At 32.4% G+C, this 16559-nt stretch overlaps 3 protein-coding genes across 4 annotated transcripts; 1 reads left to right on the top strand and 2 right to left on the bottom strand.

Moving 5' to 3' along the window:
- Nucleotides 1-3319: 3319 nt before the first annotated feature.
- LOC114189663 (B3 domain-containing protein REM5-like) lies at nt 3320-4629 on the top strand. The gene is made up of 5 exons (XM_028078294.1): nt 3320-3432; nt 3547-3781; nt 3865-3930; nt 4047-4132; nt 4267-4629. Exons 1-5 carry the CDS (start codon nt 3391-3393, stop codon nt 4501-4503), a joined length of 666 nt encoding a protein of 221 aa, XP_027934095.1. The 5' UTR covers nt 3320-3390; the 3' UTR covers nt 4504-4629.
- A 1283-nt stretch (nt 4630-5912) lies between these two features.
- On the bottom strand, nt 5913-9834 carry LOC114190290 (putative pentatricopeptide repeat-containing protein At3g08820). 2 transcript variants are annotated; one of them, XM_028079118.1, is made up of 2 exons: nt 7499-9834; nt 5913-6435 (listed from the first exon to the last, which is right to left on the bottom strand). In XM_028079118.1, the coding sequence occupies exon 1, from the start codon at nt 9667-9669 to the stop codon at nt 7771-7773; it is 1899 nt and encodes a 632-aa protein (XP_027934919.1). In that variant the 5' UTR covers nt 9670-9834; the 3' UTR covers nt 5913-6435; nt 7499-7770. The 2 variants fall into 2 exon arrangements, with proteins under 2 accessions (XP_027934919.1, XP_027934918.1); XM_028079117.1 differs by having other exon boundaries at nt 6021-6430; nt 7499-9833.
- Nucleotides 9835-10143: 309 nt separating this feature from the next.
- On the bottom strand, nt 10144-13894 carry LOC114191966. Its single transcript, XM_028081444.1, has 6 exons — nt 13556-13894; nt 12962-13167; nt 12394-12667; nt 12096-12203; nt 10849-11093; nt 10144-10671 (listed from the first exon to the last, which is right to left on the bottom strand). The coding sequence occupies exons 1-6, from the start codon at nt 13733-13735 to the stop codon at nt 10554-10556; spliced, it is 1131 nt and encodes a 376-aa protein (XP_027937245.1). The 5' UTR covers nt 13736-13894; the 3' UTR covers nt 10144-10553.
- Nucleotides 13895-16559: the final 2665 nt, after the last annotated feature.

Below are 16559 nucleotides of genomic sequence, written 5' to 3'. Positions count from 1 at the left end.
ACCTAAAATTTATATTTACCACCTAAATATGTATTCGATAATAACAATAATAATAACAATATCCTGGAAAATTCAAATTCTTACTTTATATCATTAATTCTACATTAATTTTTAATCATAAATAAAATTAAGTAGGAATAAACATCAATCAAATAAGATACGTAGAAAAAATCATGGTTAAGAGTAAAACTTAAAGCTAATATATGACAATTTGTTAGAAAAAAGGATTTAACATTTGAGACAGTTGTTTAATAAAAAGAGAAAATTAAAGTTAAAAAATAAAATAGACATATTAAATCAAATTTCACTTCCATCTATTTAAAATTTAACATATGTGCACAGATTATATTAATAATAGTTTTAATATTTATATATTACATAATTATGCAGTAGCTAATATTCTTAAAAAAAATGATAGTTTATCAAAGTATTTTTTTTACAATTTTTGATAAAGTATCTATTTAAATAAAAAATACTACTTTATTACTTCATTTTAATTAAAAGATAAAAGATTAATCTATTTTAATTTTATTTATGAAAATTTTGTCACATTTATAAAAAAAATTGTAATAAAATAATTTTTCAATTCTTTATTAAGCATCAAGTGAAAACACAACACTTGAACAGTTGTTTCTCTGTCTCTGACTAGCATAAGTAGAATGGTAAGAGGGGATTCATTGGTCCTCTTGCTGTTTCCCAATGCTGTTTTCCAAAAGAAAGGAAAATGAGCTTTTGTCATTTTTTTTTAACAAATACAAACTTTTTATAAATAGAATTAAAGTAAATTAATTTTTTATTTTTAAATAAAAATTAAGTAATAATTTTTTTTTTTTTAACTTATGTAATAGTTTGTCAAATTTTATTAAAAAAGACTCTGTTAATATATCATTTTCCTTTCCCAAAATAGCATAAGTTTGTTTTGTACTTCAAAAGTAACTCCACCACAATGATGAGATGCTACCCCTTCATCGGTGCCCTCTGTCACTGTTAAGTCATGCATGCAGATTACACTTCCACTCGTAGTTGAACCTGCTCAGGATCAGAAAATATTTTGGTAAGAGAAGATCATCATATCAAATTAATGGCGTGCTGGTTTTGCCTCACACAAAGGCTGTGTTTGAATTTGAAGAAAATGAGACCATCGTATGAACCGATAATCCTGTTAATCTTTGTCTCACAAAATCCCCAACTCCTCAATCACAATTAATTTATATTTCACACCCATGGCCTCCTTCTTCTATTTTCTTTCCTCCATCAAATCCTTCACTACATGCAATAATTTCCATAGTCACCTGCAGCTACAAAATGTTCAAGTACTCCAATAGAACCCGTCTCCGCAGCAGGCCTCTCCATCGGACATCAAGGACGCATTCTCCCTCTTCGCCAAAGGCGCAGACTCCATTTTTGCCGACCAGCTCCTCTGCTTTATGCATAAACACCAACACCACCTTCCTGGTAATCCGATTCTCACCAAGCTTTCTTTTTATGCAAAAAAAAAAAATATATTTCATGCTTACCAACTCACAAGCCAGGGATTCCAACAACACCAAAGCACACGAAGCTTCTTCAGGAACCAAAGCTACTCTCCACAGCATAACAAAAGTCTCCGGTTTTCAAGATAAATGCAGTGCAGGAAACAATGAAAATAATCAGTTAAAATATAAGTCCAAGACTAGTCTTTCTTCCCATATCTCCTCATTAGAGCGAGAAGTGAATGGATGCCTCTTCTGCATTTCTCCGCATTCAAATCCACACAAATTGGTGGAAACAAACGCAATCATTGCTTTTCCTTCTTCGTAAATAGTAAATAGGTGAAAGCAAGCATAACCTAAGAAGAGTGATGGATAAATGCATAATCATCATAAGATATTTTCTCTATTTCCTGTCAATAACAATGCTTTCTGCTCTCACCCTATTTATTCTCTTGTATAGATCACCGAACAGTTTGGATTAGTTATGTAAGGTCCTGCATTGCATTGCATTGCATTGATGTCTTGTTATTAGCTTCTTCACTTTTATTTTTATTTTTCATTTCTTGAATTTATCTTATGTTCTATACTTGGTTTAATTCTTGAATCGATTTAATCGTTCTATAATTCCTCCTCTATTACCAGTTATAGTTTTCTTGAAATTCTCGTTGTTTACATTTATGTGAAAACAGTGGCTGGTGATTAATTGTTTTTTCTTTTGCATAAATTTGTGATTGGCTAAACTTGTTGGTTGTATTTTTATTTTTCTTCTTAGGCATAACCAAATTTCTAACGGAGGACCAAAGAATGCCCAATTTTAACTGACGATCAAGACAAAGGGATTGAACTATGATCTGAAAGTTTGAATTTATGCTAGTGTCTGTGCATTTTGGTGATCTTAGGTGTGAAAATAATTAATGTTTCTGAATTGAATTTGTTTCCATTTTTCTGCTTTACAATGAATGTGGGTGCCATCTCTATGTTAGGTCTACCATTTTCACTCTACCGTGCTAGCTGTTTTTGTGATTTTTATGTGTTTTTCTTGGCGACTGATTCATTGTTTCTGATTCCACTAGTGCTAGCTACCTCCTCAGTTGCACGGAACCTCTTAATCCAACCAACTCACATCAGTCATGAGTTCCACTTGCCCAGAAATTGATCCTCTTTCCTCTGAGATCAGCTTCTTCAAGATTATTGTGCATACTACTCTTCAAGAGGGAAAGATTGTGAGCATTATTTCCTTCACCTACACTTTCTCTATGTTCCTTTCCGTTTCCGTTGAAACTTTTGTCATGGTATATAAATGTAGGAAACTTGTGAATTTCTTCGTGTGTTCTAACATAAAGTTTTGCAGATGATTCCAAAGAAGTTCACTATGAAATATGGTGCTATATTGTCAAACCCAGTGTTTCTCGAGGTTCCCAATGGCATTGAATGGGAAGTATGTTGGACTAAAGACGGTGCTGGTCATGTTTGGTTGGAAAAGGGTTGGAAGGAATTTGCCACTTATTATTCCCTCGGCTACGGTCATCTTGTGGTATTCAAATACCAACAAACATGTACATTGGAGGTACACATATTCGATGCAAGTGGCACAGAAATAAATTATCCCTCCAACAGCACTCCAACATCACCATCTCTTCCTGGGCCTTCTAAAAAACGAATGACACACTCAAGTGGAGTTGTTGGGCAAAGCTCCAGTTTACCTCAGCACGTCCAAGATAAAGTTGATCAGGTTCAAGGTACTAGATTTGTAGATTTGTGGAGTTATTTAAAAAGGAAACGTTCATTATCTATTTCATGATCATCCTTTTCTTTATATGGATCTTTTGAGCTTTCTAAGTGATTTTTTCATTACATATCATGTTCATTTGTTTCAGAGAATAGTAGTTGTTCTATCAGATCTGAAACTCCTTCTTTTATGGTTGCCATGAAGGATTCAAACGTGTATGGATATGTGTTGGTGAGATAACAAGCTTCTTTTTAACCATTAAAATAGTTTTGAATGTTTTTGTTTGAAGCAGAAAAAAATTACATTATGTTTATATTTCCTAACTTTTTGTGAGAATAAACTCAGGTCATTCCGTCCGTCTTTGTTAAAAAGTATTTGAAGGAAATGGCAACACAAGATATCCTCCTCCAAGTCTTAGATGGGAGAACTTGGCAAATGACATTAAAGCATGGCAGAATTATCAAGGGATGGAGGGCTTTTGCATCAAATAACGATTTGAATGTTGGGGATGTTTGCATTTTTGAGCTAACCGATAGCCAAACTCCATGTTTTAAAGTGTCAATAATTCCAATTTCACAAGGTAATGTTAAGTTGTTCATTCTTTCAAATTACTCTGTACTATTTGTGTAAAGTAATGACTGTAGTTTTCTTCCTTTGAATCAGGTAGAGAAGATGTTGACCTTACGAAAATCCGAGGCTTGAAATGTATTAATACTTTTCCCATCAATGGTAAAGAATAGCTTTAAATACTTTTATAACATTTTCCAAGATATTTGAATATTGTGTAGGGTTAGGGTTCATTCTAAATTCATGTGGTTTTTCTGTCATGTCATTCACAAATGGAGCTATGCTAGAAGCAGAAAATTTCGCATCCGAAAATCCCTTTTTCGCCCTCCATATAAGGGCAAATGATAGGGGAGATTGCAGACCGGTAAGGTTTAGTTATGAAGCAAATTAAGTTGCTATTATCACCATATGTGATCGGTTATAGTTATTTGTTATAGTTTTGCTGATAGTTATAATTGATGTATCATATCGAGCTGATGAAAATATAATTTGATGCAGCGTGTACCACTTGATTTTGTGGAACAATACTTCAACAAGAAACAGGTTGTGATGTTACAATTTAGGAATAAATTATGGCGGGTAAAACTGATCGGTGATGTTCCAACAAAGCTGTCTAAAGGTTGGGGCCCATTTGCGAAAGCATGTAAGTTGCAAAATGGAAACGTTTGCGTCTTTGAGTTAATAAACAAAGAAGATTTAGTGTTTGATGTTCATATTTTTAGGGGACAATCTTAGAGAATTCATTTTAAGCATTTATTGTAAAATTGTCCATTCACTGTAACTTTTATTCCTCAAACTTAAATAGTGCTATGAATATGTGAACTTTCGTATTTTTGGTACAGTGCTATGAATAATCTTAGAGATGAAACAGTGATTATTCTATTGAACCTTCGTATAATTTTTTAAACTAGAAATTAATTGTATTTACAAACAGATAGGTGAAGACTTTGAATGTTAAATCTTAGATGCACCCAACTTGCTTGGTTTGTAAAAGGGAAGAAAAGTAAGCACTGAAGCTTTTACTTTTATTTTTTCAGATGAATTAGTAATTTGAAGCACGAGTGTTGTTCGTTTGAATATACGAAACTTGACTTTAATTTGTATAACTTGTTTACAGTGAAAAGTAAGTAAACAATTTTTAAATGAAGACGTGCCTCGATCACAGGAAACATTCTGTCTTCTACTGATGTAAAGAAAAGTAAAAATTTCAATAAAACACTAAAGCTTTAAAATTGGTTTGCCATTTTTACACAATTAACATAAAAATTGTATCTTCTGGTATAGCTGATATGTATATAGGGTAAGAGACAGTCGTGGGGAGAAGTCTATACAAGTTATGTGAATTAAATAAATTAATATTTTCTGTATTATTGTTCTGAATTAAAAATAATCATGTAACATTTTCAGTCCCCATAACTTAATAGTTAAATGTGTTCATTAGTTTTGGTAGGTGGCTGAAGCTTTTTTCTTCTGTGAAGTGTTACTAACAGACAAAGGTGCAGTAGCAGAGAGATCTTCCAATTAATTCATGAAATGAATATGCATACAAGTGTAAAACAGTACCTAACTAAAGTGCAAGACCTGGAAACTAAGAGCTATATCTATAATTGAATGCAGAAGCATGAATCTAATGTAGAAACAATCATGAAACAGTAATTGGAACTGGAATTTTGCAGCAGAAATCAAAACTCAACATTCAAAGCAAAATTGGTGTTTCAAATGTTTGGAATGAGTTTCAAATGATTAAATTGCATGGTTGAAAGTAAAAACAACTTAGAAAGCAAGTGCTGGAATTGAAATCAAATGCAGAACTGAAAATTTAAAGAAAGCATCTAAATGCAGTAAAGAAAAGCATGTAAAAGCTTAGAAAACCACTCTCAATTGATGTCATTAGGTTTTACTTTTGACGGCCAAGGATCATTGTTGATTCCTTGGTGTATAAGTGGTCACTTTGTACTCACTAAGCCTCAACATGAATCCATAACTGAGTTTAGTATGCTACAAAAGTAAAAACCACATGATCATGAACAGAAAAATGAATTCTGATGTAGAAGCGAGAAAGCATTGTAAAAGCCTCAAATGTAAATGTGCAAGAAAGCAAAAGACAGTAACGTAAAGGCAAAAGCAGTAGAGGAATCTGTAAAAGTTTGCAAGAAAAGTAAAATTACATGTAAACTAACTTGAATTTGATGTAAACTGGTGTGAAAGTACAAAGATTCTGAAGCACTTGCTAGCTAGCTCACTTTGGGATCTAAGGCAGCAAAAGAACTTCAATAGTAGAGCTTTTACTACTATTGAAAACTATACTAAGGAAGCTGTATTGCAAACAAGTAAATCTGTCTATGAACAAGCCTTGTATATACTGCTGTGATTTAAAACCGGAAAACCTATAAAACTTCCTAACAACAGTCATAGCAACTGCCAATGACAGGTCAAAAGTATATACAATCTGTTAGACTAGTTAAAACACAATTACAAGACTAATAGGTAGCAAGTAAAACAAGTTTCTTCAGCTCCGCTCCAGCCTACTTCAAGTCTTGTTCACACTTCAGCAATGACTACCCTTAACTGTACTGGACTGGAACTACAGGGTTTATCACAGCACCGAATTACACAATCTTCTCCTCTCAAGTTCACTGCACCAGCCAGCTAAGAAAATGATCTGCACTAAACTCTAAAAGGTTAGCACCTCTGCAAACTGTGTCGCATTTTCAAAATTAAACTGCAATTACCAAAAACCTTTAAAAATTACGTTCTTACACTCAAGAAAGATAACTGAATCAAGAATGTAATGCAAAAAGAATCAAATCAATTGAATAACTGTAGATAAAGTTACGGACTAAACATGCAGCACAAATCAAAGCTGTCAGAATTTACTTTTACACTTGTAACATAAAATCTATCTAAAAACTCAAAATTAACACATTTTCACTCAAACAAAGATTTTTACAAAGACAAAATCTGAACAAAAAAGAGAAAACTAGAACTAAACAAGGGTCAAAATGAATGCTATTAGCTTTGAAAAATACGACAAAATAGAGACTTAACACACTCTCACCCTTAAGCCTCTGCACTCCTGGACAAACATAAAAGAAAACATAACTAAACTATTCAAAAAGCATTTTACAAAATCCGAACAGAATCACTAATATACTGCCTAGAGGACCAACAAGTAGGAACTTTTAAAAAAATTGCCTAACCACAAATATAACTTTTTCAATCGTTATTTAAAAAAAGAAAATATTGCAAGCACGAAAATAATTCAACTCATATTCGTAAGTGAGTATATAATGATCATATCATACTCTTATCGTGTTTCGTAAGCTTTGTAATGGAAATGACGAAAATAAACCATTTTACAGACTTAACATGGACTAAATTGAAATGTGTAAAAAGTTGAAGAGCCAAACTCAATATATAAAATAAATTAAAAAACTAAAAGTTTAATTTTACCTTCAAAATTTTATAACTAGTAAAAATTATGTTGGCACTTGAAAGTATATGTATTTTATGGATTATTTTAAGAAATATTTTGATAAATTCGACAAATTTCATACTACCTTCTAGTAGAATGTATAAATAATATCACACATTTTTTTAGTTGTAATTTTACAGCTTTATTCACTTACCAACATTGACAAAAAACTGAATTTTTTTATATATATATGAATGCAAGATATATATAATTAATAAATTATTCATAAATGAAAAAAAAAAAAAACTTAGTTACCTTTAAATGGTCGCGTATAAGTGGAATGTGACCATAGAATGAACATCTCATGCAGGAGGATGCTAACTAATTACTTGTTATTCACAACAGAATCTACAACCACCCAGGGGTTTAGTCTGAAAATTGTCGTCACGCTGATAAATGGTCAAAGATCAAAAAAACCAAAATTGAAGTTCAATTCCCACAAAATATTCCTTGCACAGATAACCAAAGGTGCAAGCTTTGACAAGAAGTTACTTGCGCAATTTCCTGTTACTGCAATCACAGCTTATTTAACAACAGCACACAAGCTGGCAATGGCTTGCTACTTTCATATGCTTCACCAATCCACCCAATGTATGATATATGCTCTCAATTTTAGGATGTGACAAATAGCCAACGAGAAACTCATGCACAACTCCATCCACAACAATCCAACTACTTCCTGGTTGCTTCTTGATTCCCTTTTCTTTCATTTCTAGCCGCAGCTCCGAGACATCACTCCATTGATTCTCAGATGCAAGTGCATTTGCCAACATAACATAGCCTGCAGAATTGTCTGGGTCTACTTCAACAAGCCTCCTGGAAACCTCTTGGGCCAACTCCACTCTAGAATGGAGCAAGCAGCCTCCGAGCAAAGCACCCCAGACAAAATTGTTAGGCTTGAAAGGCATGGAACTCACAACCTTCATAGCTTCTTTTATGCATCCTACTCTTGCAAGAAGATCAATATAACAAGCGTAATGCTCCAATGTTAGACTAGGGGAAAGGGACACTTCTCTGAATATCCGGCGTCCACTTGCCAACAGTCCAGAGTGGCTGCATGCACTTAAAGCACCAAGAAACGTTCCAGCATTGGGTTGTAAACCGAATTCTGGCATTCTGTAGAAGAGTCTCAATGCATCCTCTGCTTCACCATATACTGCAAGACCCATGATCATCGCATTGAATAAGACCACATCTTTGCTGACTGTATGCTCAAAAACTTCCTTTGCCTTATCCAAATTGCCACATTTTGAATACATGTCAATTAAAGATGTGGCAAGAATCTTGTTTGAGGCAATGGTGTCTTTATGTCCTAGAGATATTAGGTGATCGTGAACCCAACTTCCAAAACTCAAATCACCAATTTGAGCACATGCTGAAAGCACACTAACCATTGTGATATGGTTAGGTGTAGTGGGTAGTTCTTCTACCATCATACGGAAAAGACTTAAACCCTCCACAGGATAACCGTTTTGAACATATGTACTTATCATAGCATTCCAAGGAACCACGCTTCTTTTTCCTATTGCAGAAATTCGATCAAACCCTTCTCTACTCTTCTCAATCTTCCCCCATTTACCGAACAAATAAACCAGCGCCGTGTTAACTGAATCACAGGAAGTTTCTCTAGTACTCACTCCATCACCAATCAATTCTGAAAGAATGTTAATCCACTTCTCAATTTTTGGCACCTCAAGGCTAGAACAGGCTGATAAAACACTGACCATAGTATCACTTTGGGGAAGCAAGTTCTGACTAATCATCACATGGAAAAGCCGCAAAGCCTCCTCACTCTGTCCAGACCGAGCAAAACCAGAGATCAAGCTAGTCCAACAACTGACTACCCTTTTGTCAGGAATTTCATCAAACACTTTTCGGGCAGATGGCAAGTGGTTGTACCCTTTCGCGTACACAGAAACCAAGCCATTGCAAACAGAAGAGTCAGAGAGGAAACCCATCTTCTGAATGTGGACATGAATCTGTTCTACGTGACGGAGATCTTTAGACCGAAAGCACGCCTTAAGGAGGAAAGAGAAAGTGAAGTCGTTGGGCGAAAGTGGATGCCGTTTCAAATCGTTGAACAGCGAAAAGGCGTGAAAAAAGTTACCCTCTTGGGCGAGGACTCTGATGATGGCATTGAAGGGGAAGATGTTTGGATTTTGGAGATGGTGAAAGACGCGAAGAGCAATGCGTGATGGGTAGTGCCCAATGAGGCGCGTAGCAACGAGGTTGTCTTGGTGTGCACCAAGTTGGAAGATGCGTGTGTGGATTTGGTGAAGGTAAGAATACGGAAGGTTGCCTTGTAGGAGGTCGGCGAGGTTGGTGGGTTCTGCAATGGAACATGAACAGCGAGAGTGAAGAACTGCAACGATGGGTTTGAACTTTTGGGTTGTGGGAACGACCAACTCGTGAGACAGGGTGAACATGATGGTTTGATTCAATTTTCATTTCAAGTACGTTGCAATTGTTACATGTTTGATGTCAACAAATTTTGTGTTAACATATGTTCCTTTTAAGAGTCTTCCTCCATCGTTGCAAGCTTGCAGCAGACAAGAACATATATAGCAGTAGTTTTGGACATTTTTAAGGTGGTTCTGTTCAAAAGATATCAAGATAAAATGTGTACAAAGAGAAATATGAATGATAAATAACAGAATGTGTCTATTAATTCATAAATAAATTAATTTATAAAAACTTTTTCAACTAACCTCTATTTTTTTAATTTATATGTATATTAATTTTAACTTAAATAAAATTCATAATACACATTTTATTTTAAAATCAATACGTAAAAACTTATCAGAGTAAAATTTACAGCTCCACACAGGAACTTGAGACTTTTGACAAAATGTTACCATTGGCATGCGTACCTCTTTAGACGTATTTCCAAACACAGAAAGTAGCATTTTGATCTTGCCAGTGAATTTATTTTTCTCACTAAAACAATTGCAGAAAATTTTAAACATTTGATCTTCGCAATGTCTATATTACCCGGACAAAGACTCAAATATGAGACAAGTAGAAATATAAAATCTAGATCACCTAACAAATAAATTGGTACAGCATAACAGCATTTCCATGTTCTATAACATATCACCCGGCCAAAACAAATGTCAACCCTCTTCGATTCTACTATTGGTCTGATGACACTGGAAGAGACTGAGATTTGGTAAGTGCCAACGTTGTACAGTAAGCATAGATAACTCCTTAGCAGAAGTGATCAGTACTTGAGTCTGTATCATAATCTCCTGGTGTTGAAAGCAAAACTCACATCTATATACAGATCGAACCACTGAATTTCGAACTTCATTCAAGCAATTGGTTGACTTCCAGAGGCATCATTCTCAGCATCACTTGTCAAGGAAAGCAAATCCATCAATTCCATTCTACACTCCAGACCTCTTAGATAGTGTCCCAGCAGCATGCACCTTTAGGAGGAAACAGTAAGAAAATGTTAGTTTCGGTTCATAACTTGTTAAGATTCCAAATATCGAAACCATTCTTTGTCTCCTTTACAGCAGTATTAACCCTGATTAGTCGTTCTTGCGAATAAAAAAAAAGATAGATGTATGAAGGAATGTGATCAAAAGCGGGGAGGAACTAACCAAAACAGCAGACGGGCAAGATAGTCCCGAGTCAATGAAATAACAGGCTGAAAATGAAGAGCAGAGTTCTCAACAACCTCAGCACAATCCTCACTCCTAACATTTGCTGGCCCAACTGTTGTATTTTCTGACATGGTGGAAGGTTTAGAATGCATTTTAGGAGAAAGGGTAGCAAGAAGACCATGGACAACGGAGAGGATGATTTCCTTCAGCTCAGGGGACGAAAATTCTGAAAGCTGAGCTACCTGCTCATTAGCCACACACCCAACTAAATTAATAACATAAATTAAAAAAAAAATGAAAATATAGTTAAATGAACAAGGCATGCACAATTCAACAATGTCATAATTAACAAGGAATAATGTGATCTTCAAATGTTTTGAATGAAAACTTGAATTCATCAAACGTCCAGTGTCGCAATGGAAAATAATGCAGGTATTGAGGACTAAGGCACAAAGCTATGAGAATCTTACAATTCAAGATTAGAATCCTATAATTCAATAAATTCAATTAACTATTGTGGATGAATCTCACGACTCTGTATCTTACTATACAAAAATGAACCTAATCAATTTTGTATCATGGATATGAATTACACGATTCATTTTCTTTTTTTCTCTCATGAAAATGAAAAGTTTTATAAGCTAAAATTGTAAAATGAAAAGGAATTAAAGGAGAATTTTTAAACATACAATATTTCACTATTATTCCACTGCTTTATTTGTCATTCATTCATTCAATGCATGTGTTCTACTGAGCAATTTCTTTGCTTTGTTTCCATTCTTCTAAAAGAAAGGCTCCACAAAATCAAATATACTAATAATTTTGTTCTACCTGTTTCTAGTTTAAAATCATTAAACATCACCTATACGATAGACTTAAAGTAAATTTTCATTATCTATCTCTAAACATTACAATTCGATTAGATCAAACTCCACAGATTATGATTGAAAAGTTAGTTTCACAATTAACAATTTGAATATCAACTTGACAACCTTCAGAACAACAAAAAACCTTCTCACCACTTAGGTTCGGTTAAATGAATAAAAGATTTCCAAATATCATATCATTGACAGCATTTTAAAATAAGCAAGAAAAATAACTTGATTAAATATGAAAATAATTATATTAGAAAAAATCTTGTTCATGATTAAGAGAATGTGCCACAGATGTAACATAGCAAAAGACACTAAAGGGGAATGGGACCAAATGCAAGGAAATTCGGAAATTCCAGAAAAGGGGAAAACCTGTTCAGGTTTAAGAGATCTCAAGTAATCCAATAAATCATTCTTTTCCTCTCCGACAAACTGTTGCATTTGAAGAGCAGCACTTTTCCTCTTTACTTCATGTAGCTCCTTTAAAAGTGTCCCGAAAAATGGAAAAGAAATCCGAATGAGAAAAATAAGTTAAATATATTGCTGACATATTGCAATTAAGGATCTTGAACGCAAATCAACATTATCAAGCACAAAAAAAATCATGAATCCTATGCTTAAACTCTTTCAGTTCAAATATCAAGAAACCATCCCTAATTTTACAATGTACCTTTTTCATGGAAGACAAACGAGATTGCAAATCGAAAATATATTGCTGAGCTTCTGCAGATATTTCACCAAGGTCTTGATTGTCAACATCCTCATGATGCTTTTCAACTTTGGAAGACAAATTCTTATTTCTACCAAAGTCAATTACATTTACACTGTCATGCATTAACCCTTGTAAGTCCATCTTCGTAGTTTCTGCCTTTGGCTTCTCTATATCAAACATATCAACATTTTTCTCAAGGAAAAGCCTATATTCAACGTTGCGTAGTGTATACCTGCAATAAAACATTACTAGGTCATGCATAAAAACTGAACACAATAACATACTTTAGAAATCTCAAATAGTGTGGGACACTTGTTAATGTATATTCATTCAAGCTGTTGGAAAATATCCCCACCCCATTTTTCAAACTGCTAATCCATTTATGTACACAAGTTGTTGGATAAGTGACACTAATTACAGGTTTCAGGAGACTAAAATAATACGAGATTTGAAGACAAACAATAATGCAAAAACATAAAATAATAGCCAAACGGATTCCACATAGAAAATATATAATTGAACATACCCAGTCATCATTGAAGAAATCAGCAACTTGGAGAGGGGTTCCCACAAGGCCTCAATGATAACGTGAAATTGATCAGATGGAAGCAAGCCCAACATTCCAGATATAGTCCTTTTCATGGCATCCGCTGTTGTCGGCGGAACATCTTTCTGGATGTTGCTAACATCCAACGGTTCTATCTCTTGTATCAACTCAGTGAGCACTGATTTCTACAAGTACAACACTCAATGGTCAAATTCGTTATTCTACTTGCCAAACATCCCGAAGCAATTTACACTTTGTACGTCAAATGCTAAACAATACATATAGATATATCGGATGAAATGCCACAAGGTAAAAAGTTTACACTAGATTATTGCAAAGAAAGACTCTTTTTCAACTCTAATTGTTTTTCACAGCACCTGTGAAAAGGGCTTGTGTAGAAAATAGTTCACGCCAGGAAATTAAAAACAAATTATTTAAAAATTGAACTCGGTAATAAAAAACGCACTCCGATAGAGGGGAGAAAGAATAATCAGCCACATCAAGAGAAGCTATGCTAAGAATAGCAAGAAGAGAAATATTTATGGGGGGAATAAAGGAATGGAAAAAGGGTACCTTGGATTTGGAGGTGAAATCGTCGAAAGAGTGGGCAGAGGAAGCAAGAAGGAGAAAGGGAGAACGAGGTTTTGTGCGAGAGAAGGATAGAGAAACAGAGGGGTGAAAGGGTGAAAGAGAAGGGTGGCGACGGAGAAGAGGAAGAGAAGAAAGGGAGAGGATGGAGGAAAGGGTTGCCATGAGGAAGACAACCACCAACACCCACTCTTCCTTCCCTTCTCTCTCTGTGACGTTGTCTTGCAGCCACAATAAACACGAAAAACAGAGTAAATGTATGTGGGTGATAAAAATAAGGTCAGAACAACACACGATAGCGATGGATTCCTCCTCCACCAATTGAAAACCTACGACCACATTTTCCTTCTCTTAGGTTTAATTCTCTTATCTATGATTTTTCTTATCTCTGATAACTCTGTCCTAGTTAATGTGTGAAGGTTTTGTTTGGGTTGATGACAGTAACTGAGGAGTTAAAACTGAGAAAATAAAGTAAAATAAATAAAAATTCAGATTGTGATTGAGATTGTTTGGATGAGATAACAGAAAATGAACTTAAATAAATTTGTTTGCAATTTTAATATTATTTGTAAATTTGTAAATTAATTATTATTATAAGTACGAAGTAAACATAAATAATAATAAAATATTTATGATTTTTGTAATATAAACATTAAAAGAATATTGATGATATATAATCAATCATAATATATGAATATTGTTTAGATATATGATTATGTTAGATAACACTTTTTTTAACTTTCTTTTTTATTTTTTATTAAGTGAAAGATATTTATTTTTTAAAGTTGTGCTATTTTCTTATCTTTTCAAGAATAAATCAATAAGGAAGAGAAAATAATTTTTCATGCACAAACTCACTTTTAATAATTAGATTTAGTTATATATTTTGTCCTCGTAATTTTTTTTGTTTAACTTTTGTTTTTCTTTAATTTAGTTTTCCTACTTTTTATAATCGACTAATTTGTTGATTTTTATTAAGTTAAAATTAATGTTATGTTGGTATATATCACATGTTAATTAGTAAAATTTTTATTTTTTATTTTTTAATTTAAAAAGAAAAAACATAAATTGTCATATTGATTGTTTTTAATTTAGTTTATATATTTAAAATTTTGATTTAATTTAATCTTACTTTTTTTTCAAAAAATAAAGTAATTTTGTATTTTTTCTAATTTGAAATTAAATTAGTTATTTTTTATATAAGTTGTTATAAACTTAATTACTAATTTGATCTAAAATTAAAGTGGACCAATTTGTTATTTTGATATAAAAAAAAGTATAAAAGGAATTATACTTATAAATATTAAGATGGTAAAAATCGAGTCAATCTCACTCATTTTGGTCTATCTCGCATTTTGGTTTGCAAAGTGTAGGTCAGGTTGGTCTGTCCCACAAATTGAAGATGGATTTCCTTTCCTGACCTGTCCCGCCATGTTGATTGGTCCGTATTTATAATGAGAAAAATAAAAACTTGTTTATTTTTTCATAATAATTTATATTCATTTTCTATCAAAATAATTATAATTAGTCTATCTAATTAAAAATAATAAAAAACAATAACGTAAATTATAGTTAAAATATAATAGTAACATATTACCTAATAAAAAATATGTACACATTTGTTAATCTAAAAATACATTAAAAATATATTTCATAACAACTAAAATCTTATAATAATTAGAAGAAAAAAAAAAACTTACATAATAAAAATGATGAATTGTGTAGGAATTGAGAAAAGAATATCAGATAAGTTTCGTAATTTTTTTACACCACCACCACTAGTGTCTCGTTAAATCTATTTAACTTTTAAATATCCAATTAAATTATTTTATCCAATCTCGTTTTATTTTAAATCAATTACACTTTTTCTTTATAAAAAAAATCATCTAAGTTTTATTTTAAATAAATTTTAACTAATTACAATTTATTTCTATTAATTTTATACATAAGAGTAAATATATAATTTTACCGAATTCATCCTATCATTCAAACATTAATCTCAAAATCTACCACTTCTCACTTTCCAAATCATTTAAAATAAACAACTCTAATTTATCCTATATTATTTTTCAAATCCATCCGGCTAGAGTCCCTTAAATCATCTACGAAAAATGAACATACGACAATTGGATGCTAGAATTCGGCCCAAGCGGAATTCTATGAATTTTTTTAATCTGTTTTAAATATAAATTTGCATTTAACAAAGTATGGAAAATAAAATGAAAAAATATTTAAATTTTTTTCTTTTAAATATAACAAAATATGAAATTTTTTTATTTTAATTTATGAGATTTTTAAAATAGAAAAGGTATAAAAATTGATTACAGAAATTTTATTTATAGAAAATACAAAATAGATGTCGGAGCTTTTAAAAAAATAAATCAAAGATGTCAAAGTAGATATAATTTAGTCTAAAAAATTAATATTTCCGGAAAATCATTCTATTGTTTTTAGTTAAGTTTTCTATTAAATTATTATTTGGGGGAGAGATGAGAGTCTAACTTTCCCAAATTGATTATATCACTATAAAAATATCATATTACCTTTTATTAAATAATTTAATGTGACAAATAATAAAAATTTATGATCTAAAAATTCACGTTTCTCTTTAACTTCCAGGAAAATTTACATAACTATTGGAGGATTTGAGTTAATAATTGATCAAGAGGAGGACAAGGGTAAGACAATCTATGGCCATTGAGAACAAATGCACAGGACAAAATAAAAAACAAATTTTCTTTAATGACAAAAATAAATAATATAAAGATTGTAATGATTTTCTTCTAAAAAAAATATAAAAATATTACAAGAGATTTTAAAATTCAGTTTTGTTTATCTAGCATAATCTCTCTTTTTCTCTCTCTCTCTCTCTCTCTCTCTCTCTCTCTCTCTCTATATATATATATATATCAAGAATAGGGTAGATACAAAAAGACAATTAATTAAGTGTAAAATTTATGTTATATACATAATTAACACGAAATTTAAT

This window comes from Vigna unguiculata, chromosome 7, assembly GCF_004118075.2.
Source record: "Vigna unguiculata cultivar IT97K-499-35 chromosome 7, ASM411807v1, whole genome shotgun sequence".
NCBI classification, from domain to species: Eukaryota; Viridiplantae; Streptophyta; class Magnoliopsida; order Fabales; family Fabaceae; genus Vigna; species Vigna unguiculata.
This window is presented reverse-complemented; position numbering and strand designations above follow the sequence as displayed.

Coding starts and splice junctions, on each gene's coding strand:
- LOC114190290 (XM_028079118.1), bottom strand. CDS start 9,669: ATGTTCACCCTGTCTCACGAGTTGGTCGTTCCCACAACCCAAAAGTTC.
- LOC114189663 (XM_028078294.1), top strand. CDS start 3,391: ATGGTTGCCATGAAGGATTCAAACGTGTATGGATATGTGTTG. Junction 3,931..4,046: donor TAATACTTTTCCCATCAATG/GTAAAGAATAGC, acceptor TCACAAATGGAG/CTATGCTAGAAGCAGAAAAT. Junction 4,133..4,266: donor ATAGGGGAGATTGCAGACCG/GTAAGGTTTAGT, acceptor AATTTGATGCAG/CGTGTACCACTTGATTTTGT.
- LOC114191966 (XM_028081444.1), bottom strand. CDS start 13,735: ATGGCAACCCTTTCCTCCATCCTCTCCCTTTCTTCTCTTCCTCTTCTC. Junction 12,204..12,393: donor GTTTGTCTTCCATGAAAAAG/GTACATTGTAAA, acceptor ACACTTTTAAAG/GAGCTACATGAAGTAAAGAG. Junction 10,672..10,848: donor CTTGCCCGTCTGCTGTTTTG/GTTAGTTCCTCC, acceptor TTCCTCCTAAAG/GTGCATGCTGCTGGGACACT.